This window comes from Peromyscus maniculatus, chromosome 12 (genome assembly GCF_049852395.1).
Source record: "Peromyscus maniculatus bairdii isolate BWxNUB_F1_BW_parent chromosome 12, HU_Pman_BW_mat_3.1, whole genome shotgun sequence".
In the NCBI taxonomy this organism is placed as follows: Eukaryota; Metazoa; Chordata; class Mammalia; order Rodentia; family Cricetidae; genus Peromyscus; species Peromyscus maniculatus.
The window spans coordinates 5661700-5685874 of NC_134863.1; the positions used below are offsets into that span (position 1 = coordinate 5661700).

General features: G+C 47.4%; 1 protein-coding gene across 2 annotated transcripts; it reads left to right on the forward strand.

Annotated features, from left to right (window-relative positions):
• Positions 1-26: 26 nt before the first annotated feature.
• On the forward strand, positions 27-23986 carry Ufd1 (ubiquitin recognition factor in ER associated degradation 1). 2 transcript variants are annotated; one of them, XM_006994454.4, is made up of 13 exons: positions 27-165; positions 503-701; positions 3203-3335; positions 3879-3911; positions 6641-6762; positions 9443-9573; positions 11191-11263; positions 15263-15331; positions 15863-15928; positions 16366-16413; positions 17148-17236; positions 17766-17847; positions 23163-23986. In XM_006994454.4, exons 2-13 carry the CDS (start codon positions 699-701, stop codon positions 23235-23237), a joined length of 924 nt encoding a protein of 307 aa, XP_006994516.1. In that variant the 5' UTR covers positions 27-165; positions 503-698; the 3' UTR covers positions 23238-23986. The 2 variants fall into 2 exon arrangements, with proteins under 2 accessions (XP_006994516.1, XP_006994517.1); XM_006994455.4 differs by having other exon boundaries at positions 3203-3309.
• Positions 23987-24175: the final 189 nt, after the last annotated feature.

Below are 24175 nucleotides of genomic sequence, written 5' to 3' on the forward strand. Positions count from 1 at the left end.
GCCAATAAAGCTCCGCTATTGGCGGCTGGAGAAGTCCCGCCCCCTGCCCACTCCCCCAGAGAAGCGTCATCTGGAGTCCGGCTGCGAACCTTGTTACTCCCTTTGACGCTAACTTCCAGTCACCCAAAACCACCTACGCTCGGCGGACATCTTTACTTCGGGAAGGTATGCCTACCATTTCACCTGGGATGCTCAGGAAAAAAATACTCCTAGACATAAAGTAAACTCAGTTACATATCGTTTGAGGACGGCGATTACGTTTTCAAGGCACTGTTGGTCGAGGTAGAGGGTTGGTATATAGCGTACTTCCGCCCGAGTCCATGATGGCTGAAGCCAAGGCCGGAAACTACCTGCATTCTGGGTATTGTAGTCAATAGCGAGAATGGAGCCTACCAAGTTTGTTCGGAAGGGAATGCTACCCAAACATTATAAATAATCGCTGTCCTGTGAAGTAAGTCATCAAATGTTTTCGTGTGTTCTTTGAATACTTTTCAAACTCCAGGCCTCTCCGTGACTTTCTGCTTTTCGCTGCCGACGCCAGGCCGCGGTACTGTCCCTGTGGTCTCCCTTCCGTCACTTCCGGCGAGCCTCTCGCGGGTTCTGGGTTTTGGAGCGGCGGCCGCGACCGTGTAGAGGGAGCTCAGGGCTTCTATTGTAAGATTCACGGAGAGAAGCGGCGTCACCGAGTGCTGTCAGTCATGGTAAGCTGGCTGGGGACCGGGAGCGGGACGAGACCGGTGCTGCCCGCGGCGCTCGGCGGGGACGGCCTGGGTCTGGCGGCCGAGGTGCCGAGTCACCCGGGCCTGCGCCCCGCCGGCTCCGCTGTCCCGAGCGCTTCTGTCCCGAGTGGGATCCACAGTTACGAGCCTCCTCTTTTCCTCTTAGCTTGTCCGAGTCGTGACTCGTATGCTTCTTGGCGGGACTCGGGCCTTGAGAGTAGAGAGGAACCTGTTACTTTGTGTCCATAGTTCTCTTAAGAGCTCGACACGCAACAGGTTTCCATGAACTCAAAGTTAGCTGGGGAGTTCCTGGGGAGTGGCGCGAGGGAGGAAAACCCGAAGGACATTAAGCTTTTCCTAAGTTCCGTGGCCTTTTATGCAGCAGAGATAATGCCTTAGGACATATGTCACGTTGTGTTCATGAGGTTGTGATACCAACAGTAGACAACACCCTTCTTTAACTCCTGCAGTCCCCCTGGGAACATAGGTAGTTAAAGAGGTAGTAATCTCGAAAGTGGGACACTGGGATTTGAAGTCACACCCATCTGGCTGCAGTGATGTTTCATTACTACTGTATGTAGTGTTGACTCCATGTCACTTGTTTGTTAAAAACAAGAAGTGGTTATTAGATTTTACCCCGAGTGTCACTGTTAAATCAGATTTCTAAGTTCATTTATGTAACCATTTGATGTGTTAGGCATCAAAGCTTTAAACATGGAAGACAGGAGCAGTAAAGGACATGTTCATGGGTGAATGAGTTGGAGGGATATTGCTAGGGGTGTCGCGTACTCTAAGGATGTTATTTATGTTTCAGAGAGAAGCAGTCAGTGGCTTAGGTGGATGGCATAGGGAAGGAGCTTTGATGAGCTCACCTCCACTCTTCATTCAAAGGGGGTTTTGTGGGCCATGCACCTACGACTGAGTCAGACAGTTCTGGTGCTTAAAGAAAAAAATAAGCCGGGCGGTGGTGGTGCACACCTTTAATCCCAGCACTCCAAGGCAGAGCCAGGTGGATCTCTGAGTTCAAGGACAGCCTGGTCTACAGACCGAGATCCAGGACAGGAGCCATACTACACAGAGAAACCCTGTCTCAGAAAAATACGGAAGAACCATCTTTTAAGATTTATTGGTGGGGGATGTGTGTGTGTGCAGTAGAGGTGGGGGGTAGGTGAGTCTGTGTGCTTGGGTGCACATCTGTGCGTGTGGAGGTCAGTAGACTACAGCACAGTGTATGCGTCTGTTCTGTGCTGTGAGCGTTCTGGAGAAGCACTGACCCTGCCTCATGGCCAGGCAGGGGAGGCTTGCTGAAGGAAGAAAATGACTGTAGTAAAAAAGCCAGATGAAGACAGGCAAACACGGGCTGGCATCCATGGGCAGCGGCCTTTCCTCCACCTGGAATGTCTTTTTGTTTTCCTGTAGGTCTCTAGTGATAATCTCCTCCTGAACACTTGTTAATATCCGTCCTCAGGTGCTCTCTGTCTCCATTCCTGCCTCTGGTCTTTAAAACTCCAAGGCATTTGTGCTTTATTGTTACCTTCCTTGTCTTTAACATGAGATTCACCAGAGCAGAGGTGGTATCTGCCTTCTTAGTACCCCAGCATTCCTAAAGTGATGTTCCTTAGAGCCCAGATCAGAGCCGTGCAGATAGGAAGCACTTAACAAAGAGGTGGTAGTCTAAGGTAAGGGCAGAGGGGAAGGGGCTCCAGACAGCACACCAGGTTAGGAGATGGTGGGTGGTCAGTATACACCTCGGTGAGGTGTATGTAAGGCCCAGCCTTGATCTGAGAATATGGAATAGTAGCACAAAGAAGGGAAGGATAGTGGAAACTGGACCTGAGGGATGAGACGGGGGAGAGAAAAAGGATTTGAGGTTCATTGTGCTGCCTAGGAAGTCAGAACACTCTGGCCAATGAGATTACATTTATCACATGTTCAGTGTTTGGCTTGAAGACATGTACCTTTGAGCTAGATACAGTGTCTGCACTTGGAGTCCCAGTAGGTTATGTGGAAGGCTAAGTCAAGATCACTTGTCGGGCGGTGGTGGCGCACGCCTTTAATCCCAGCACTGGGAGGCAGAAGCAGGTGGATCTCTGTGAGTTCAAGGCCAGCCTGGACTATAGAGTGAGTTACCCTGTCTCGAAAAACCAAAAAAAAAAAAAAAAAAGAAAGAAAAAGAGAGATCATTTGAGCTAGCTTAGGACTTCACAACCAGCCTGGAGAACATAGTGAGTCCTCATCTTTTTTTTTTTTTTTTTTTGGTTTTTTCGAGACAGGGTTTCTCTGTGTAGCTTTGCGCCTTTCCTGGACTCACTTGGTAGCCCAGGCTGGCCTTGAACTCACAGAGATCCGCCTGCCTCTGCCTCCCGAGTGCTGGGATTAAAGGCATGCGCCACCAACGCCGCCACCAACGCCCGGCTAGTCCTCATCTTTTTTAAGCACCTGTGTTTGTTTGGATAATAACACCGTTTCTTTCTTCCTTCTAGTTCTCCTTCAACATGTTTGACCACCCGATTCCCCGGGTCTTCCAGAACCGCTTCTCCACGCAGTACCGCTGCTTCTCCGTGTCCATGCTTGCAGGGCCTAATGACAGGTCAGATGTGGAGAAAGGAGGGAAGAGTATGTGCTTGTTTTTACTTTGAACAGTAACCTTTCCTGCCCCCGAGTCCATGAGTGAGCCTTGTAGTCAGTCTCCCCCAGCCCTTAGTTTGCATGTGGGCATCAGACACTAGCATTATAGTAAATGTCACTCATTCTAGGGCATGGGGGGGGTACTAATTATGTTTGATGACAGTGCCATTCAGAGCACAAAAATAAATAACTTCACGTAAGATTCTTAATGAGCCGGGGCGGTGGTGGCACACGCCTTTAATCCCAGCACTGGGAGGCAGAGGCAGGCGGATCTCTGTGAGTTCGAGGCCAGCCTGTTCCACAAAGTGAGTTCCAAGAAAGGCGCAAAGCTACACAGAGAAACCCTGTCTCGAAAAACCAAAACAAAAAAAAAAGATTCTTAATGAAAAGTCATTATGAAATTCTGGTTACCCTAAAAGCACTGTTTAAAGCTTTTAAAAGATGCATCAGAAAATATACGTCTTGCCTTTACTTTGTTCTATCCCTTTTATTTTTATTTATTTAATATTCCTGAAATATTCTTTTTCACAGTAATTATGCCGCCCTCAGCCCTGGATCAGCTCAGTAAGTATTTCCTAAGTGACTCTGACAATTTGGGTAATATAAGTATGGATGCCAAAAATGAGCATAAGCTCTTCATTGTGCTCAGATCCAGGTAACTTTTGTCAGGATGTGGTTAGAATCTTCTTTGGAGGGTGTGCTAGGCTAGAAGGACCAAGGCCTTAGATGAGGCAAGGTGTGGTTGTGCTTTCCACTGCCTGGGCACTATAAGCACCCTTCAGAGAAGGGGATTCCTCTCTCTGTCCCCTCCCATCCAGCCCCTTACTCCATTGCCTGGCTTGCCTCGATTGCTTTTCTAGATACAAAGGTACAGTGCATAATGCTTGAGCAGTTCATACTGTGGTGTGGGCTCACTAGATTGTCCCCTAAAGGAAGAATGGTTGATTTACGAGAGGACCACAGGAAGTAGATCTTTGCCTCCTTTCCAGATAGCTCTCCTGAGCTCCAGACCTGAGTTTCTCACCTCCAGTGTGACGTTGCATCCCCAGGAAACCAGAGGTTGAGCTATCACTTTCTTCCTATGCCAGATAAGGCCCCTCGTGAGAGGAGCCACAAGCTTCCTTTCTTGGCTATGGACAGACTTAATTATGGATGCACTCTTGGCTTTTGGAACTTGATGTTCCCACATTGAATTCATCCTGTGGAGACTGGTTATGGGATGTAGTGGTGACTTGCAGAAAATAGGTTCCACTTTGCTGTGTTTGGGCTTTGCACTTTGCCCTGCCCAACTATTGGCTCAGCTTCTTTGGCTTTCAGTATCTCAAGCAGGGACACCATCAGTGTCTGTTCATTGGAGCTGCAATGATAATTGGGAACCTGTCACTGGTTCTAGTGACAAGTGGGGAGGTGACCTATGTGCCAGCTCTAGCTGGGCTGTGTTCCTTGGAGGCTTCTATTTAGGCAGCAGGTAGAATGGAGCTATGGGGTTCACAATAGACTGGGTCCTTGGTCTTGCTTTTTGGAGTGAGCTGACCAAGGAGCCCAGGTATGTCCCTTAGAACAGTGTCCTGGAAGGTACTCGGGACCTGGATCAGTGGGCTTCAGACCAGATTAGATCAATGTTCAGACCTTTTTTTATTCGTTTGCTTTGGCTGTACTGGGGATCAGGCAAGCTAGGTGAGTGCTTATTCACTGAGTTATACCCTGAGCCTTTAAAAGGTTTTCTTCTTTGAGACTGGGTCTCACCCAGATTAACTAGGCTGACCTTGAACTTAAAATCTTCCTGCCTTGACTTTGTGAGTGTCTGGGTTTTGGGTATGTGCCACTGTGCTCAAACATGATGGAATGTGATGGAAGAAACCCTTTTTAACCAATTAAGGCCAAGGGAGTCCTGATTTGTGAAATGCAGGTTATTTCTCTGACTGGAGGAAGTCAGTGTCACAGAGGACTGGGGAGCTTGAAGTCAGGCTCTCCATCAGTCAGTGGCTGAGGGATACTACAACAGTCTTGGATCTTTGGCTGGAGCCTGCTCTGGGGCACCCAAGTATGTCTAGGGGTCAACATGGAGCTTCCACAGCTGGGGGTGTTTTAGTGATCCAGAGCCCAGCTCTTTGGCCCTGGGCTACTTGTCTCAGTTACACTATGCTTGCAACCTTAGTGAGGCTGTTTTCCAAGTTGCTTTGGAGCTTCCTACCCAAGCTCTTCCCTGATTCACTTCATCCATTCAACATTTAGAGAGAGGCCAGAGTCTACGTTACCTCCCGATGCTAAGTGGGCTTTTCTTGCCAGACGTGGTGGCATACACCTGTAATCCCAGCACTGGGGAGGTAGAGGCAGGCCTCTGAGTTGGAGGCCATCCAGGGCTGTGGAGGAAGTCCTGGTGTGTGTGCTTAGCCTGACAAGCTGCAGTCTACTTCAGTGACAGTGTTCCCAGGCTTAAGCAGACTTGTCCTGGATCCCAACATCACCACTCCTGAGCAGGGTAATTTGGGGCATGTTACTTTAGCCACATGTCTTGGTTTTTCCTGTTAATTTAAAAAGGGGGAGATGCTAGTACCTTATTGATTATTGGAAAGATTAAACAAATGCCCAGGACATGGCAAACACTGTTGGTCTCCTTTCAGCCCCTTCCCCCAGTGTCCCAGGCTTTTCCTGTCTCATGTGGCCAGGCTATCCTTTCTCTGCCCTGTGCCTGTGGAGTCCGTGTTCACCAGCCCTGCTTGCTGTCTCCTGCCCTCTGTGCAGCCCTAATTTAACTCTTAGACCACTGGAATGTGGACACATATCATGTTGTGACCTTGCTGAGTGAGCTAGGGCTGCCCACTGGGCCTGGATATGCGTTTCTGTTCCGTGCGTTCTCATCCTCCCTTCCTGACTCACTCTCACACCCTCTCCTTCCCGGGTTCCTGCAGTGTCTGCTGGTGCATATCAGTTCACAGTCTTGCCTATCTAAATCAAAACCTGTAAAGGAAGAGATTTTTGTATGGCACATGGTTGGCACTTAAATTATTGGTGAATAAATGAACGTGCTTCTTTTATGAACCATGGTTTTAGAAAGTCGTGTCTGTGCTGGTGCTGCGTGATTTAAGTCACCAGGCTCCTCTAAGGCCACATGGTCTGTTCTTGCAGACAGTGATACCCTTCTGACTGGGCAGTGTAGGGGTGTGGGGGCAGGCACTGAAGTTTAGGGGACAAGGCCACTGGATGGGGCAATTGGGTGAATAAAGTTCCCTTCACAGGAACTGGTGGTGGGTGGGATACCTGATTGTGTTTTATAACCTCTTTGTTCCTAGGCCGGCTCAACATTACCTATCCTATGCTGTTTAAACTGACCAATAAGAATTCAGACCGAATGACACACTGTGGTGTACTGGAGTTTGTTGCTGATGAAGGCATCTGTTACCTCCCCCACTGGGTGAGTTGGGCTGCTAGGGTCTGTAGAGAGTCTTTCCTTTGGGAACCTCATAAATAGAGACCCCTTTTGCATGTGTGTGCATGCCCGAGAGTCCTTCCTTCAAGTAAAAAGGCCCAGTAAGAGGAGGACCTCTTCAGCACTGTGCTGTACTGTCTTTAAACATTGTGCTTAACTGTGTAGACACAGCCCAAGCTGACGTGAAGGATGTCATTGCAGACGGGTACCTCATGGAGGGCGTGAGCAGGTACAGAGCTTTCCCTGGAGCAGGCACCTCAGAGAGGCTAGCAGAACTATCTAGCACTGGGGGAGGACCCTGAGGTGCCAAGCATTCTGTAGGGTGTTGTGGAGATGGTGCGAATCCCTTTCTTCCCTCTGTCCGTCCCTTCTGTCCTCTGTCCATTTGACAAGCTCAGGTTTGGGAAACCTTCCCAGGGAAGCCTGTGTCCTGATCTTTGTGCCTTCATGGTGTCAGGTGACCTGAAAGCCCCTGGGTAGGCTGTGGATGGGGCTGAGGACACAGAAATGGTTTGTCTGCTGTCCTCCACTGCTACCAGTACAGTGTTCTGCGGCTTCCTCCACCCCTGCTTGTTCCATCACAGTGACCCACACATTTCAGAGGGGCAGCTTCTCTTTTTCACAGTTCCATGGGATTCTAAAGGTCATTTCTTTTCCAGCCGGGCCCCGGGGCACTTGGTGAGTTGTGGCCGTGTTCTCCCCAGCAGGAGCCCTGCTTGGACTTGGAACTGCTTTCAGGCCTTCTCTGTGCTGTGTGTGCTCGTCCCGGACTTACTGTAGGACTTCTTGCTAAAGCCTAGACCTGCCCCGCTCCTCACTCCTGCCCTTGTGTCTGCTGTGCTCAAGGCAGTGTCCTCCCTTCCTGCAGGGCCCTGGGCTCAGCTACTGAGATGAAGTGGGAGGTGGCGACAGCATGGGCTCTGAAGAGCCTCCGGTTAGGTCTCAGCCTTGCCGTGTGGGGGCTGCTTGTCCAGATTCTTTGACAGCTTTAGCCCAGGCAGCTATCTGAATTCCTTTCTCTGAGATGCCACGTGGCACCTAGGAAGCCTGTAGGGTACAGGGCTGTTTTCCCCTTGTGAGCTGACCTTCCAGTTCATGGCATGGGCAGGCATTTGCCTACTATCTCCCAGCCTCTAGGTCAGGTGACAAGGGGGTATGTGAGTGGGTTGTCAGTGGACTTTATCTTACCTGCAGCAGCCAAGTTTCAGAGAGAACCAGGCTGCAAGAAATGCTAGCCTGTCTCCTAGCTGCTGGGCCCTCACCTGTTAACCATACTTATCTTAGTTTGCCTGCCAGCATGGGGTGCCACCAGGCCAGGACCTGCCATGCCATCTGCACCAAACTGCCCACTCATGGACCAGGCAGAGAGTGACATCTCAGGTCCTTTTCAGAAGTCTGTTTGTTCCCCAGGGCTTGGCCTGACCCTTTTCCCTGTGTCGTGCTGTCTGTGGCTCTGTCCTGCTTCTGTCTGGGGAAGCTGCAAGTACTCTCTTGTTCTGTGTGTTCCAGAGCCTCACGTCACAGTTGCCTTCTTCCTAAATGACCACTTTATATTGCTTTGACCTGATGCAGGCTGGCTCTGACCCTTAGGACACCTGTACTTAGGGTCACAGAGCCCTCACTTGTCAAAGCCAGCTGCCTTTCCAACCTGTGTGGCTGCCTGTGGCATTTGGAGGAGTGGCTGCCCTCCATTTCTGTTATTCCAGCCCTTTAGTACAGTGTGCTGGAGCCTCTGCAGCCTCGTCCTGGGGCTGCTCCTCAGCACACCCCATTCTCCAGACTAATGCCTCCTTACTTGCACCATAGCCCTCTGCCCCTGCTTCTTCCTTTGGAAGATTCTCAAAGACTTGCTTCAGTTAGCCTTTCATGGGAGGGGCCAGCATTGGGACCCCTAAAGATAAAAGGAGGTAGCCATGTCTTGATTACTGTTGAGGTATTAGGGAAGGCCAACGGAAATTCGCTTTGCAGTTCTTTCTACTCATCCATCTGTGTATCCAACTTCTATTCAGAAAGATTTAAAATGAGCAAAAATCCATCCTGGGTCCTGCACATCCCTCTTCCGTGAACACGCCTCCCCACCTCTGACTTGGTGGTACTGCAGTGCCCTGGTTCCCACGTGCCAGAGTCTCGTGGCCTTTGTTCATGTCTTTCTGTCCCCACCCTCAGTCTTTAGCAGCCTTACTGGGTGGTTATTCAGTGCGCGTCTATTAGTGTTCTTATGACCCTCTGTAGCAGATATCTCTGGGCCTTCCATGACCAGCCTTTCCTTGTGTGGTCATTCTGTCCTAAATGTGGTCCTGATTGCTTCGGGGCCTTGAATGCTGCTTGTGGGACAGCTCTGGAGCTGGGAAGTTAAACATCCTAGGGAATGCTGTATACAAGAGGCTGGAAACTGATGGCCTGTCTAGGTGGCCCTGGCAGAGACAGATCATGCCTGATGATGCAGCCTCAGTTGAATCCCTTACTTGGTCTGCTTTCCATGTTTGTCCCTCACTGGATTTTTCTTCTGTGGCATCCTATCATAATTAAATTGCTTGTTCCAAGTCTTCATCCTGGGCTCTTTCCCCCAAGTAAGACTTTGACCTGCTCAGTGTACTGACTGCCAGATGTTAGCCGTGGAGGCTTCTTAATTTTCAGGAGTTTCATGCAAATTTTTTCTTTTTAGATGATGCAGAATTTGCTGTTGGAAGAGGGGGGCCTGGTTCAGGTGGAGAGTGTCAACCTTCAGGTGGCTACCTACTCCAAGTTCCAGCCTCAGAGCCCGGACTTCCTGGATATCACCAACCCTAAAGCAGTGTATCCTTCGGACATAGAGTTCCTCTGTCCAGGAGGGTTCCCGGCTGTCACTGCACAGCATGTGGAACCACACATTTGTTTCTGGTTGAAGTTGTGATTGATAGTGACAGCTTTGCTAGCACATCCCCTTGGTCCTGACTTGCAGGCACTTCATAGACTCCAAAGGAGAACCTTCTTTTAGTTTTGTGGCTGCCTAGAACAGAGACCAAGAGCCACAGTATATGCTGTGGGATGGCAGAGCAGCTCATCAAGTGGTTCACAGCCACATAGAACCCAAGCTCCAGGGGACCTGATGCCCTTTCCTGGCCTCCTGGAGTACCTGCATGCACATGTACATCCATCCACACAGACACACCCAAAGAAAACGTTCTCAATCTTTAGAAAGCCCCCGAAAACAATCTCCTAAGTCTGCGTTATAACACAGGAAAGCTCAAGATCCTAAAAGGTTACAGAAAAGACAAGACCCCTCCTGCACTGACAGCCAAACTTGATAGACTCCAGAGTCTGCCTTAACCGCCAGTTCTGTGGAGCCCTTGACCCAGGTTCAGCACGAACTAGGTAATCAAGTCCACTCTGCGCTCATAGTTAGGACCCATTCACTTGAAGACGATAAAGGTGGACTGAGTACATTTTCTGTGTTTTAGCAAGTAGGAAGCAAACGTTTTATGTTTTAAGATTTTTTTTAGTGTGCACCTCATCTTAAACTGGATATATGTATTTATAAGTGTGGCCAGTGTGAATTAGGGACATACTTTGTGTCAGGTGTGCATAGCAAGATTTTGTCTAAAGAAAAACAAAACAAAAATCTTGAACAGCAACGTGGACATGTAAAAACAAACATACAGACAGAATCTGCTCTTCCTTCCCTTCCTCCCCGTTAACTCTCCACTCACTGTAGAAACAGGCTGTTGTGCCAAGGGTCCACTCCTGGATGCCAGGGGGCCTTGGCAGAGACATATTTGCTGAACAGGTCCTAGACAGGATGGTCTTTGTGAGCCCCTGCTGGCTGAGTCCTAGACAAAAGGACATGTTGGATACTCATCTCCACAGTATAGACAGTAGCAGAAATGACTTGTCCTGCAGGCAGGGGACATCTGTTGGAAGAGCTGCTTAATTTGTCCTTCAGAATGACCTACAGATGTTTCGCTGTCAGTGCAGGAGGGATCTTGTCTTTTCTGTAACCTTTTAGGATCTTGAGTTTTCCCATATTACAATGCAGACTTAGGAGATTGTTTTCAGGGGTTTTCTAAAGATTGAAAACTTTTTCTTGGGGTGTGTCTGTGTGGATGGATGTACATGTGCATGCAGGTACTCAAGGAGGCCAGAAAAGGGCATTAGGTCCTACCCTGGAGCTTGGGTTATATGTGACTGTGAACCATTGGATGTGGGTGCTGGGAACCACACTTTGGTCCTCTGAAGGAGTAGTATACACGCTTAACCATTGAGCCATCTTTCCAGCCCCTATTTTACTTTTTAATTATGTATATGTGTGGGTATTGCATGTAAAGACTAAAAGAGGATGTCGGATACCCTAGAGCTCAGCAACCTCTCACAGACACTTGGTGGTTCGATTGAAGGTATGCATCTTGTCATGTTGCCTTGACAGCATGTATGCAGATTAGAAAATGCATTGAGAAACTTTGCCTGTCTGACCACTGGAGATGTGATTGCTATCAACTACAATGAGAAGGTAGGTGAGCCTGGCTACCTTACCCCTAAAAGAATGTTATGTTACTGTGCCTGTTTATCCCAGAGAGAGGGAAACCACAGACCAGAGAGATAATTCCATCTAAGTCTGTTTTGGTGATCCAAAGAGTTTATTGGGGTGAGCTGGGGTGTGGCTCATGGAAGCTGCATCAGTGGGGTTCTATAGGTGGACTTTGCTTTCCTGACTGACAGTTCCCAAATAACCAACACAGAGACTTAATTATAAATGCTTGTTCAATAGCTCATGCTTGTTACTAACTAGCTCTTACAACTTAAATTAACCCATTTCTATTCATCTATATGCTGTCACGTGGCTTGTGGCTTTATCTGTCCTCTAGCATGTCTTGCTCCCTCTGTGTCTCCTGGCGACTCTTCTGACACTGCCCTTCTTCTTCCCAGAATTCTCCTAGTCTAACTCTCCCACCCAATCTCTCCTGCAGTTATAGGCCAGTCAGCTCTTTATTAACAAATAGGAGTAGTACATATTTACAGTGCACAAAGATTGTTCCACAGCAGAGTTCCCTGTACAATTTAAGGCAGCTACTCTCAGGGAGGGGCCACTTGAGTCTGGGAACTTCTTGTCTTGGTGGGCACCAGGAATGCCTATGGTGCATATACAGACATGCAGGCAAAACATTCAGAAACTTAAAATAGAAACAAATATTTCCTTCCCTTTTTCTTTTTTTCTTTAATTTGTTAAAAAAAGTCTTTGTTGGCTGAGCCTGGTAGTACTTGCTAGTAATCTTACCATCTAGGAGACAGCAGGTTTCACGAGACTCCCCTCTCTCTTCACAAGAGAATGTTCGAGTCCATCATCATTGTCCACTCAGGTATTGAATGAGGCTTCTTTCTAAAATTGATTTTTATCACCGAATTGCTGCCTTTTGTTTAATTTTTTTTTTTTTTTAATTTCCTGGGTTCACATTTAGAGCCCTAATTCACTCAGTGTGATGGTTAATTTTTTTAAAGATGTGTGTGTGTGTGTGTGTGTGTGTGTGTGTGTGTGTGTGTGTGTGTGTGTGTGTGTGTGTTTATATAAAGTAAATCACTGGGCTATCTCCCTAGCCCACTATGGTGGTTAATTTTGATTACTCCTTAATGGGATTTAGCGACACCCTGGAACAAGTCTTTGAGCATGTCCACAGGAAGGCTTTTGTAGATAAGGTTGAGATGGGAAGACCCACTCTAATTAAGGTGGCACTGTTCCATGGGTCGGGGTCCTAGACTGAATAAAAACAGTATGAGCTGAGCACCGGTCTCATTTCTGACTGGGTGCAGTGTGACCAGCTGCCTTGAGCTCCTGCTGGAACTGTGAGCCAGAACGGACCTGGTTTCCTTGGTCGTTTTCGTCAGGTGCTTTGTCAAAGCATTGAGAAAGGTGATCTACGTTCAGAAACTGTTAAGACTGATGACATTTATAGGCAAACAGGCTTAATATTTATACATACTCATCATACCGCTGCTTTTAAAAACATCTGTTAGTGGGCTGGAGAGATGGCTCGGTGATTAAGAGCACTTGTTGCTTTTGCAGAGAACTCAGTTCAATTCCCAGCACCCGCATAGAGGGTCACAACTGCCTGTACCTCTGGTTTCAGGGGATCTGACACTCTCTTCTGGTCCTTGGGCACCAGACAGGCATCTGGTACAAATATATGCAGGCAAAACATTCATAAAATAGAAATATTTTTAATCCGTTTCTTTAAAGCCTTTGCTAGCTGAGCATGGTGGTCGTGCTGATATTCTAACCCTCCGGGAGGCAGCAGGGTTGGGGGCTCAAGGTTGATGTAGACCGCAAAGCAGGTCCCTTCCCTCTCCCCCCACCAAAGGTCTTTTCTATCCTTTTATCTAAGCCAGGCCTTTGCCATGTTGGGATAACCAAAACCACGCTAACGGTGTCCCCGTCCTTGTTACACCCTCTTGAAAGCGGGCAGCCCCTTGAGGAGCAGAGCCTGCTGTGGGACAACGTGCTGTTGTGACCTTGGAAGCAGAATTCAGCTGCTTGAGGATAGTGCCTCTTGGGGTCTCTTCTCATGGGAGCATACATTTTCTTACATGGATCTTCCCTTAGCCGCTTCCTGACTTGGGTCTGTTGAATCTGAACACTGCTTACATTCATCCATGGGTCTCTGCTTCCCGTAGGTCTCTTATTCAAGACAACTTAGTAGGTGAAATGACAGGTGAGCTGTCACAAAGCTCAAGCAGGCATCACTTCCCCACCATCCACAGAGTTGTTGATGGAAAGTATAACATAAGTCTTGCCGACTGTAGCAACAGAGCGTGACAGTGTGGCGCCTCTACAAAGCGATAGCTGTGGAGTTAGCCGGGACCAACCCCAGCTTGGCATAGCTTGGCCTTCTCTGAGACCAGTGCCAAACTCCTTCACACAGCACTGATCCCCTCAGACTAGGTCCCCACAACTGTGCTCGGGAACCTGGTCAGCCAGTTCCTCACATGGTGTCAGTGTGGGGATCCAGCTGCATCTCTGGTGGTTCCCTTGTATCTTATGTGTTCAAGTCAACTAATACTGAGAATTCTTACTTCCCGTTTCTATTCATTTTAGATCCTAATATTTTGAGGGTATGAACTTAATAAATGTTCTTATCTTTAGCTTTGTCAGATTATTTTAGGTAATACTTTTTAAAATAAGCAGCTTCAGTGTTGTTCATAATAAGGTGATAATGATTTTTTAATGGTGATATTCAAATTATTAATAAAGCTTTTGCACAATAAGGAAGGGTAGGTTATATATTACATAGCACATACATAGATTTGAAATGAAATTTAAATGCTCACTTTAAAAAAATCTTGTTTTCCTTTATTTTCTTACTATCATTTTATTAATTATTTTTAGTGTGTATGCGTGAGAGTGTGTGTACGTGCATGTGTGTGAGAGGACCATCTCATGTGTTAGTGGGTACTGGTCCTTGACCTCTACCTTGTTGGTACAGGGTCTCCTTGCTCACTGCTGCCTAGGCCACACTAGCTGGCCTGTGTACTAGCCATTTTCCTGGTAGGGGCATGCTGGGATTACAGATATTTGTGCCACTGTATCCAGCCTTTATGTGGGTTCTGTGGATCCAAACTCAGATTATCAGCCACTGTTTTACCCAGTAAGCCCCCTCTTCAGCCCCCATCATTTAATTTTATTCATTTGCTTTGCAGGCCTGGGCATTGAACCTAGGGCCTTGCACATACTGTACACATGCCCTACAGCCAAGCTGCAGGGCTGGGGGATGCAGGTAAAGATGCTGGTTCCAGGAGTCTGGTGATCACACAGTAGGAGGAGAGAACCAACCCCTGAGGGGTGTACTGTGAGACCTGTTCACTGTGGCAGATGCATGTTCGTCTACACTCTAGGTCTGTGTGAAACAATGGAGCTTTATACAGCCTTAGCCGTTTCCTCTTCTCTCCTCTCCTCTGCTTTCCCCTCCCCTCCCCCCTTCTCTCTCTTTGGTTTTTTGAGATTAGGTTTCTCTGGGTAAACAGCCATGGCTGTCCTAGAACTTTGTAGATCAAAGTGGCCTTGAACTCAAAGATCCACTTTCCTCTGCCTCTGAGTGCTGGAATTAAAGGCATGCACCACCACACCTGCCTTTCTCTTCCCTCCCTCCCTCCCTCCCTCCCTCCCTCCCTCCCTCCCTCCCTCCCTCCCTTCCTTCCTTCCTATGTAAGCAATACAATTCATTTATCTACTGATAGGCATTTTGGGAGGGTAGACTTAGCATTACTGGTGTGAGCATTCTTACATTTGTCTCCTTAAACACTTAGCTAATTCTTCTCTTAGAATAAATTCCTAGATGTGAATTTCTAGGTCAGGAATAATCTTTTGCAATACGATACTAACTAGCTGGTGGAATTACCCACATGTGGAGACCAGTACCCTTCGATCAAACCCTACAGCGGCACTGTCAGCGCTGGAAGGCATGGTGATGGTGTGAAGCCAGGCCGTGAGTCACACTTGAACTTTCTGTTCTTTCTGCAGATCTATGAACTGCGGGTGATGGAGACCAAACCTGACAAGGCTGTGTCCATTATTGAATGTGACATGAATGTGAGTGACCTTTTCAGATTTTAGGGAGGTCAGGAAGGACCCCAGGAGGGTGCCACAGAGGGGAAGAGGGGAAGATGCTGTCAAGAGTGTAGGAGGAGGCCACTCACCTAGTAGTCCCTAGGGAATGGGAGTTGTCAGCTGACTACTGAGAAGAGTTACACCGTCTCTTTTCATTTATGTGACACTCTAAGGTGTCAGACTTTAGAAGTGGAAGACAGATGACTGGTTGCCAGGAACATGTGGATTATTGTAGTTCTATTTAGTATCTTCCTGTGGTAATAGATACACAGGACCACCATGGTGATAGCTATATTTAACTAACCACACACCTTCCAATAACAGCAGTGTGTCTATGATGTTGGTGTTCTTGTAGTGATGCTGAACTGTATAAAGTGCTGCTGTTAGAAAAACTGGGCAGAACGCACATTTAGTGCTATTTCTTCGAACTCTCAAGCTACTGTTGTCTGAATTAGTTAAGGAGGCTGAGTGCGGCCATGTCTCAGAATTTCACCTTTTATTTTCAAATCACAGGTGGATTTTGATGCTCCCTTGGGCTACAAAGAACCAGAAAGACCAGTACAGCACGAGGAGTCAATAGTAAGTGGTTTTCTTGAGTCCTCCTTCTTAACCATGTGTGTGATATTTATACCCATGCTTCTTTTTGCGTGTTTTCATTACATTTAAATATGTTGTGTGGGGGCTAGGGGCACATGTGCCATGGCATGTGTGTGGAGGTCAGAGGACAACCTTTGGAGTTGGCTCTCCCTCCACCACGTGGATACCACGGATTGAACTCGGGTCTTCAGGCTTGGGGGCAAGCATTTTTACCTGGTGAGCCAACTAACTTGCTGGCCCCCTCCTGTGTTTCTTTGTGAGTGGACTCTGAAGGGACTAGCTAGCAGAGTCCTTGCTGCTTTTTAGGCTTGCCTCCTAGGAGGACAGTGTGTTCTAGCTGATGGAGATTGGGGAGCTCTGGGGGAAACTGACCATCCACTCTGAGAAGCTCACCTCCTGTTTTTCTGTGTTCCTGTCAGGAGGGAGAAGCTGACCACAGTGGCTATGCTGGAGAAGTGGGCTTCCGTGTGAGTACCAGGCGATGTGGATCTCTCTGCATCCTGATGCCAGGAACTGTCCTCAATGATGCTTTGTGAACATTAGCAGGACATGAGCTCTGGGTACCCATATGAGCAGACAAATAGGTCACTTACTCAATTACCAAACCTTTCAATATGTGCTTTCTCCTGGAACCTTGGCAACTTGGAAAGGCTTCCAATTTCTCTTGGTCCTTTCAAAACTTATACCTAACATAGGACTTGGGCATGGTCTCTAGGTATGGGGAGCGGGGGTGGGGGGGGTGTCTGTGTGTGTCTACCAAAAGTCCAATTAGTGTAATAGATACACACAGCCCTTCCTTTGGGTTCCGCAGTTGTTAGCACGTGTGCTTTGACCTCTGAGAACGTCCTGCTTTTATTTGCCTGCACCATTTGAAAGTTTGCTGCATGTTTGCCAGCCAGGCTCCCTGGTGAACAGAAGTGGTTCATGTGCAGGCTGAGGTTCTGGGTAGAGTGGAGGGGGTATGACCAGACATGTGGGAAGGAGGGGCCTGGCAGGTATTTGCAACAGCCATCACAGCTGCTCCCTGTTTCCTAGGGCTCCTTTGGGCTCCCTACAGTTCTTGGAGGGGCTGGTAGAGATATCTTGGCTGGCAGCACTCAGGGGGATCTGGGCTCTGCCACCTATTCTGGGGTCTCTGAGTAGAATGCACACATTGCTCACTCTTGAGTTTTAGCATTCACCTCTTAACTTCCTTGTCTAGGCCTTCTCTGGTTCTGGGAATAGACTGGATGGAAAGAAGAAAGGGGTTGAGCCCAGTCCCTCCCCCATCAAGCCTGGAGACATTAAGAGGTAGGTCTGTACGTGTGTGTCCCTGCTGAGTGTTGCCATTTTGCAAGAAAGGTCTGACACAGACCTTTGTGCCAAAGCTCACGACACAGGAGAGCCCCATTTCAGCGCTGGAAACAAACCAGCAAGCTACTGGGTAGGCTCAAGCCCTTGCTTGTCCTCTGACAGTGGTAAAGCGTGATGGTGTTGGTCTAGGGACTCATGGTAAACCCTCTTCTGGTGGCTCCCAGGTCAGGGATAGGGATGTGTTAGCTGTCTACTATCTGTGTGACCAGAAAGAGAACACTGGGGATGGGTGTCAGTGGAGCACTTTCAGAGAAGTCTGAGACTGAGCCCAGAGCCCACAGTCCCTGTCTCACAAGCAGTGCTTGTACTTGGTGGTTCCTCTAGCAGGTGCAGAGGGCAGAGCAGAGTATACCAGAGAACTACCAAGAAGGCACTAGCTGTCTCTCCCTACCTTCCTCTTGATGGTCAGAAGCAAGTCTTAGTCCTTCTTGGAACTAACCTTCCTCCTTGTCTGTCATCTTCACAGAGGGATTCCTAATTATGAATTTAAGCTTGGTAAGATCACTTTCATCAGAAATTCACGTCCATTGGTCAAAAAGGTTGAAGAGGTGAGTTTAATTTGTTGGTCAGTTTTACTTACTAGTAATGAGTGTTTTTGTCATTCCGAATAGGGTGCTTCTGTCACATTTAACCCCTTCTTGTGGCCCTGCTGTTCTTAACGGCCGCGAACTCTGTAGATCCATTGCAGGTCTGCTGGCTAAGGCCTGGCAACCCAGAGGCCAAGAGCTGACTCTAGGTTTGGCCATGGAAAGATCTGGGACCCCAGGTTGGTCTTGTCTTTTTGCTTACTGTTTTGGACAGGAAATTGAACCCAGAGCCTCACATGCTGAACTGTACCCTTGCTTAACTCTGGTTCTTTCTAGCCTAGACTTTTTTGTTTTTTTTTTTTTTTTTTTTTAAGATTTATTTATTATGTACACAGTATTCTGTCTGCATGTATGCCTGCAGGCCAGAAAAGGGCACCAGATCTCATTACAGATGGTTGTGAGCCACCATGTAGTGGCTGGGAACTGAACTCAGGACTTCTGGAAGAGCAGCCAGTGCTCTTAACCGCTGAGCCATCTCTCTAACCTAGAACTAGAGTTTGTCATTTCTGCACAGTGACTCCTGAGTAAGTGGCGTGGCTGTAAGAGTCCTGCAGAAATGAGTACTGCGAACAGGCCCAGCTGGCTCCATCACTGGACATGATGCCTGGGTATATAGGTGCATGTGCTTGTAAGAAATCAAATTGGCCAAAATCATCAAGACATTGACAGTTAGCATGAATACTGTCATGGAGGTTCAGACTTCTACAGGTCTGGCACTGCCTTACAGTGGTGACTAGCATGATACTAGCTCACAGAGCCTCTGTGTACGTTGTAAGTAACATCTCATTGCTGGAGTATATACTAGCGAGCCTGATGCTGTGATTGTGTCTGTCCAGATGCATGGGTACAGAGCCAGATCCCCCACGACACGTGGTGTCAATGTCACCCCGTTGAGAAAATGACCTTCACAAAGATATCAGGACAGCAGGCCTCTGACCAGCATGTTCTTGTCACGGGTTTGGGGGTGGGGCAAGGCTGCCTTAGAAGCAGGAGGCATTACCACACGGGAACTTACTCCAAGGTGTTGGGCATTAGTTTTAAGTGGTTCGTTCTGTTGCAGATTGCATTCTACACAGCAGTTGTGTCTGGAATACAATTACCCAAGTGTGACATGTGTTTCCAGGATACCCACATTAGACCCTAGGCTTTTCTGGTTCCCTTCTCAAAGGATCACCCTTAGCTGGTCATGGTGCATACCTGTAATCTCAGCAGTTGGAGGTTGAAGCAAGAGGATCCAGGAGCTCATAGCCAGACTTTGCTAAATGAGATCTGTCTTTAAATATATATATAAAATGGATATAATATATATCTCCCTTGAGGGGCTTCAGTAGTGCAGAGATCAGCTGTGCTGTGAGCCTACGTAGGAGGAGCTGCTGGACCTTTGACAGACACTCTTGGCTACTGAACTCTTTCTAGCATCTGGGGTGGCCAGAGACAAAGACTAGGGTGCTCTCTGCACATCTCAGGTTGACACGCTACCTCTTGTGGCCTTAAGCTGACAGTGTTGAAAGTTTTCTAGGCTCAAGGGAATAGATGTCAGTAGGCCTCTTGTACCTCCAGGAAAACTTCCTGCGTCCTTCATCAGATGCAGTTAGGCTTTCATTGTGCTGACACTCCAGTATGATTTCTAGAAGGAGAGTGAGGCTGCAGGCACAGCAGGATCTGTTTCACCATAACTATTTAAGTATGTGAGATTGAAGAATAGCTTTACTGTATTGTGGAAGCCACTAAAGTTTGATGAAAGGCAATGGAATAATAAACTTGGAAAAGGAGGCAACTTCAGCAAGTCTTTAACAGAAGGACAACCGGTACCTGCTTTTATATTGACCATAGACAGTAACATTCTAAGCTGGGCCAGGGGAAAGCCAAGAGGCAATTTGGTGTAGATTCCAGAACTCTCAGAAAACACCTTTGGAAACAAGGGGTAAAGATAGAATACCTATCACAGTGCACTTTGAACCATAGAACCTTTCCCACACCATTGGGCTTCAGCCTCCCCCACTCCAGGAGAAAGGCCTCGTGGGAAGTCAGTAGCCAGGACCTCTATCGCAGCACATAGTAAAGGACTGCATGTTTGTGTCTTGTCTGTTGTGATTGCCAATTGGCTGCTGCTGGACTCCAGACAGTGGCAGCCAGGCTTGCTTACCGCTGTCGAAGACCTAAATAATGATGTTAAACAGCAGGGTTTCCGAAGAATGTTCCCTCCCAGTAAAGGTACAGAAAACTTGTATGTCTGAGTTAGGGGTAAAGCTGGGTGCTTGAGTGCTTGGTCAGTGTGGCCTGCTGTCTGTCCCTAGCACAGAGGCGACAGGAAATGAAAGGGTCTGTCCAGGTAGTGCAGATGTGCAAAGCCGGGCATGGCAGTATGTACCTGTAGTCCCCGTGCTCAGGAGACTGAAGCAGTGGATGACTTGGGCTTAGGAATGCAAGAGCAGCCTGGACAACAGAGAAGACTTCATTGCAGAAATAACCGAGTGAATGAATGAAAGGAAGGAAGAGAAGGAGGAAGGGAAAAGAAATCGTGAAAGTAAGTTCTCTAGATGGAAGGCCGTTAGTTTGCAGATCAGACGGGACCTACTGCTTTCAGATAGTGAGTGAAAACAGCTCTAGACTGAGCAGGGAAAGATCTAGAAAGGTCAGAGGTCGTACCATAGGTTAGAGACATCGTCTTTGGATGCATGCACAGTAAGAAGTTCTGAAAAGTCCTGAGGGAAAAGCTCATGGGTCCCTCCCCTTATAACTGAATTATTGACTATTGATAGGTTCTGGAGAGGGAGGGAGGGAGGGAGGGAGAGAGAGAGATTTGTATTCAGTTGTACAGCCGCTGCTGAGCCCACCAGGTTCCAGTAGATAGCTCCAAACCCATGTGCATACAGACATCCTGGTTAAATCCAGTCAGTAACAAAAAGAACAATCGGACAAGAATAGAAAGATTGTAGGGAAGAGGGGCTGTGGCGTGTGCAGGAGGCAGATAAGGTGGGGGTGAGATCAGTCTGTATGTGTTAATACATGTATAAACTTGGCAAAGAACACGTTTTATTTAAAAACATTTTCACAGGAAGCCAAGCATGGTAGCACAGCTATAACTCTAGCACACAGGAGGCTACAGCAGGATTGTGAATTTGAAACTAGCCCGGGCTACTTAAAATGACTCTTCCAACAAAGCAAACAAAATTCCAAGGGGAAAAATTTCCAGCCTGATATTCTATACCCGACTCTTTCTGGGCTGAGTGTTGTCTTCACAATGTGACTGTTAGGACACAGGGCTTTTGACAGGGTATAATTAAGGGAAAATGGGGCCCTAATCCAATCAGACCTATGTCCTGGAAAAAGGAAATGTGCACATAGAGGAAAGGCCAGGCACAGACAGAGAAGAGCCATATTCAAGCCAGAGAGCCTGCAGACACCTTGGTCTCCGCTTCGCATCTCCAGAATGCTCACAAATTAATGTGGTTTTTTAGCCAAGTCTGTGACATGGCAGCTCTACACCAGACTGGTCCACTAGCTGACCTACCATTGAGATACCAGGTTCAGAACAAAAGTATTTTCTGACACATTGACCTCACAAAAGACATCTTTGAGAAGCCTTTCTGGGGAATATACTTTGGGCTGAACCTTACCAAATAAAGCAAGTAGAAACAGCTGGAGCCAGTGGTGGTTCACACCTGTAACTCTAGCACTTACAAGGCTGAGGCAGATTAAAAGTTTATGTGATCAGATTAAAAGGCCAATGTGGGCTAGAGAGCAAGAAACTGCTAGCCCCAGCTTGAAATACACTCTTCAAACCCGAAACTGGTCAGTCTGTTGTGATCTGATGGACAGAGGAGAGAGTCAGAGCACAGGAGGCCGTGAGGCAGAGGACTGCATTCTGCAGTTCACCTGTGCTCTGCCCTCCGTGCTTGTCATCATATCAGCACTGGATTAATTGGTTAAAACGTGATGAGGGAAAATCCTGCTGTGCCTTTTTGCAATGCTGAAGAAACAAAATTTGCTGCTTGTGAAAGAGTTGCTTGGTAGTGTTTTCTGTGGTTGGTTGGCCTGTATGTAAAGAGCTTTTTAAAATATAAAAATATAAAATAATCCAGACTTCCAGGAAACAAACAAACAAAACAGAGCTGTGTGCAGAGAGGAAGCTGCTTATCACAGCAGTTTAGGTATCATCGCCCTGGAAGTGAAGGGATTATGTTAGAAACTCGGGTCTGAGATTTGGGGATTAAGTAAACACATGTGCAGGAAAGTGACTGGAAATAACTTTGGGTTGGTGAAGTGGAGGGCGATTTTTCTCTTGGAGTGTTAGACCTTTTAACATTGAAAGTGATTGTTGTGGGGCTGGAGAGGGCGCTGACACACAGGAGGTGGATTCAGTTCCCATCACCCACATGGTAGCTCTTTTAAACCATCTGTAACTTTGTCCTAGGGGGAATCTTGTGCCCTCTCCTGGCCTTTATGGGCACTGCATGCACATTTTACACAGATATATGTAGGCAGAACACCCATACACATAAAAATTTTAAAATACAAAATGATTATTATGTAAAAGGTCCTCAAACTATCATGGTTCAATTTATAATAATTTTTCAACTTTCTAGTGATGTGAAAGTGATAGATGTTCAATAGAAACTGTACCTAGAGTTTTGAATTTTGATGATTTCCTGGGCTAATAAGTGGTATGTAGTTGAGTCTGAATGCAGGATGACAGTAAGGAGCCACCGGTTCCCTTCCCTCCACATGGGCACAAGGGGGCGCCACCAGAACACTGCTGTGGTGTGTAGTGGAGCTGGGTGCTTGGAAGGGAGATGTAGGAAATGCCTTTTCACCTTGACGATAACTCCAGCTGAAAGTGGCTATCAAGACAGCGCCCTCCACAAATTGAGGGAGGTTGTGCAGTAAGTCTGAAAGTCACAGCCGAGATTTGTGGATTTCTCAATGCCATAAAATCCAGACCTTTGGTGTGTGTGTGTGTGTGTGTGTGTGTGTGTGTGTGTGTGTGTGTGTGTGTGTGTGAAGATGTGCTCCGTGTGGGAGAACAATCCCTCGGAGTTGGAGTTACAGGCAATTGTGAGCTGCCCAGCATGGAGGCTAGGAACTGAATCTGGGTCCTGAAAGAGCAACACCCACACTTGTAACCACTGAGCATCTCTCCAGCCCTCCTCCAGCATTTCTTATTATGAATAATGGAGTAGGGAAAGTAGATAGGAGACACGAGTCCATAGAATAAAGCAATTATTGTAAACTTTGAGGAGTTTCTGAAAATAATATCCTGTTTCCACACCTAGGATGAAGCTGGGGGCAGGTTTGTTGCTTTCTCAGGAGAAGGACAGTCGCTGCGGAAGAAGGGGAGAAAGCCTTAAGTCCAAACTGTCGGCTGGCTGGAAAATAAAGATCGTTTGCAACACACTGGCTTATAGTTACTGCCTCTGACAAGTTCAGAGAATGCTTATTTATGGTTTGTTTATAGAGTTACCAGCAAAACAGCAGAACCGGAGGTTGTGTGCTTAACTTGGGAAAGAGAAATCGCTCTCAGGACCCATAGGTGGCCGCCTCCTCTACTTCATGCATTCTGCTCCAGGGCTCCCCCAGGCCATGCAGACCAGTTCCGCTTCCTGCCTTGGTTTTCCTTCCTAGGTCAGTATAGGGCGGTGTCTTCAGCAGATTACAGCTACTCAGGCCAGAAGCTGAGTACCTGACAAAGATAGTCTCTGCCTTTATTTATAGTCTTCAGAAGGGATCTCATCCAGACAAATTCATCCTCATTTTGATCTGCTGGCTGTCAGTGAGTTCCATGGGGAAGCCAGATGTGGAAGTTAGAATGAATAAATGCTGAAGCTATGCCCCCTATTGCAGTTTTATTTATTACCCAAAGTTCTGATAGTTTGTCTGTTTTTTAAGTACTAGGGTTGAATTAAAACCTCACGAATACTAAGCATGCCGCATACTCTGCCACCGAGGTTCACCCGTGCCCCATTTTCTTACTGTTTTATTGTCCTCATATCTGCACTTTGTATGACGTAAGATCTTTTGACATGCTGATCCAATTATTTAAAATTTGTTCCTTGAGAATAATTCTTATTCAAGAATTAAATAAACTGATTAAAACTCACCTCTAGCTGTTTGATTGGTAGTTTGGGCCACTAGCCAGAAGTCACAGGAATGCCCACTTACAGCAGCCCGACACCTCATCCTGTCATTAGAAGACTGCACCTCTGAGGTTTGTGGAGGTGGTGGAGACGGTCAGGCCTAAGAGGGTGCCCATGGAGGATGCACTCTTCCTATAGGATGACTAGAGTGT

Bases quoted from the DNA above. Each gene is read 5' to 3' on its own strand.
- Ufd1 (XM_006994454.4), top strand. The intron at 16,414-17,147 runs GTGAGTACCAGG...TTCCTTGTCTAG, and splicing joins CTGGAGAAGTGGGCTTCCGT to GCCTTCTCTGGTTCTGGGAA. The intron at 17,848-23,162 runs GTGAGTTTAATT...TTCCACACCTAG, and splicing joins TGGTCAAAAAGGTTGAAGAG to GATGAAGCTGGGGGCAGGTT.